The sequence below is a fragment of the Mesocricetus auratus genome, unplaced genomic scaffold, assembly GCF_017639785.1.
Source record: "Mesocricetus auratus isolate SY011 unplaced genomic scaffold, BCM_Maur_2.0 Super-Scaffold_100037, whole genome shotgun sequence".
NCBI lineage: Eukaryota > Metazoa > Chordata > Mammalia > Rodentia > Cricetidae > Mesocricetus > Mesocricetus auratus.
Genome location: NW_024429215.1, coordinates 11,421,873 through 11,423,747, shown reverse-complemented (window position 1 = coordinate 11,423,747; position 1,875 = coordinate 11,421,873). Strand labels below are relative to the sequence as shown.

At 39.3% G+C, this 1,875-nt stretch overlaps 1 protein-coding gene across 1 annotated transcript; it reads left to right on the top strand.

Annotated features, from left to right (window-relative positions):
• The first annotated feature begins 503 nt into the window (after nucleotides 1-503).
• LOC121135323 (vomeronasal type-1 receptor 1-like) lies at nucleotides 504-1,427 on the top strand. The gene has a single exon (XM_040733850.1). The coding sequence runs from the start codon at nucleotides 504-506 to the stop codon at nucleotides 1,425-1,427; it is 924 nt and encodes a 307-aa protein (XP_040589784.1).
• The last annotated feature ends 448 nt before the right edge of the window (nucleotides 1,428-1,875 follow it).

The window sequence follows — 1,875 nt, the reverse complement described above, 5'->3', positions numbered from 1 at the left end:
GAACATATTAATTTAATTTTGTAACTATGGTCACTTACATTGACATAGAGATCCTTAAAGTTATCTCTTAAATAGATTCTACTAATTTAACATAGACAACACCAACAAGTATTTAATTTACAACTCATTCAACACAAGAAAAGAAGTGGAAGGAAAGGTGTCTCAGTGTTTAGGAACACTTTCTGATCTTGCAGAGAACTTAAATTCTGTTCTGAGTGCAGTTCTACATGGTAGTTCATAAACATCCTGGAGATCTGATGCCTTGCCTTGTGGCTTTTGCAAGCACTGAGTGCACATGGTGAAAAGACATACTTGAAGACAGATACCTTTATACATAAAATAAATATTTTAAAAATGAGAATGTAAAGTATCACGTCTTACGGAAACAGGAGAAAAACGTCTTAACCTGAGCAATATAAATTATGAGGTTGTAGAAAGTAACTTTATTTTTATCTTTTCCTTCTGTCTCAAGTTAAAATTTTTATCCCCCTGATGTGTAAATGATGAGTGATATCAGCGTAGAAGTGGGGATTATATTCTTTCTTCAGACTGGAGTGGGCATCATGGGAAACTCCTTGCTTCTCTGTCTTTATGGTTTCACTTTGCTCACTGGACAAAAGATGAGACCCACAGACCCGATCCTCAACCAACTGGTTGTTGCCAACAACTTAGTTCTCTTCTTCAGAGGGATCCCTGAGACAATGTCAGCTTTTGGATGGAAGGATTTCTTGGGTGATGCTGAATGTCAACTTGTTTTATATCTTCATCGTGTTGCTAGAGGGGTTTCCCTTAACACCACATGCCTTCTGAGTGGCTTCCAGGCCACCAAACTTTGTCCCAGATTCTGTTATTGCAAGCAGCTCTGTAAGAGATGCCCAAAATGTGTTGGCGTCTGTGGCTTCTATTTTTGGATCCTGCAACTCTTGTTAAATATGTATATTCCTATGGGAGTAACTGGCCCAAGGGGCAGTCAAAATATAAGTATGAACACAAATTACAGATACTGTTCCTCACCTATACCGAAAAAATACATAGTTTTATTAAATGCAGTCCTGTACTTTGCCATTGATGCTATATGTTTGGTGTTCATGATTTTGGCTGGTGGATCTATGGTCCTTGTCCTGTACAATCACAAGCAACAAGTTCAACACATTCGCAGTCACAGCCTCTCATTGAGACTTGGCCCAGAGGACAGAGCTACACACACTATTCTGAGCCTGGTGACCATGTTTGTTTTCTTCTTTGGTCTCTCTTCCATTTCAACTCTCTCTGTTGCTCTTACCAGGAACCCAAACAAGAGGTTGATTGATGCTGCTGCATTCCTAGCTGCATGCTTCCCTGCATTCAGCCCCTTTCTGCTCATCAGTTGTGACACCCGTGTCTCTCACATCTTTGATATGTGTTGTAGAAAAAAATCTCTCTCATAATATGGACAAATATCTATCTTCCTTATGGTTTCTACTATTGACCCACTGCTTGATTTAAATTTATATATTCCATTTTAAATGTATATGTGATTTTCCTACATTTTGCCTTCACTAATCTTGTGCTGGTGACTTACGTGACAGAAGAGTGTGATAGATCCCCTAGGGCAGGAATTATGGACTGTTATGAAGTGTCATGAGGATATAGTAAATTGAAGCCAGGAACCCAGGAAAAGAAGCTTTTGCTGCTGGCTACTGACCAACTTTCCTACTGTTTGATTTTATGTGTATAGTTGCTTTGCTTGCTTATATGACTTATATGACATATATGAAGTAGCTGTTGAGGCCATAAGAGGGTATCAGATGCTGACACATTGATGCTGGGAATTGAACCCTGTTCCTTTGAAAGAGTAGAGGGAGTTCAGAGCCACCATGCATTCTCTTTAGACCG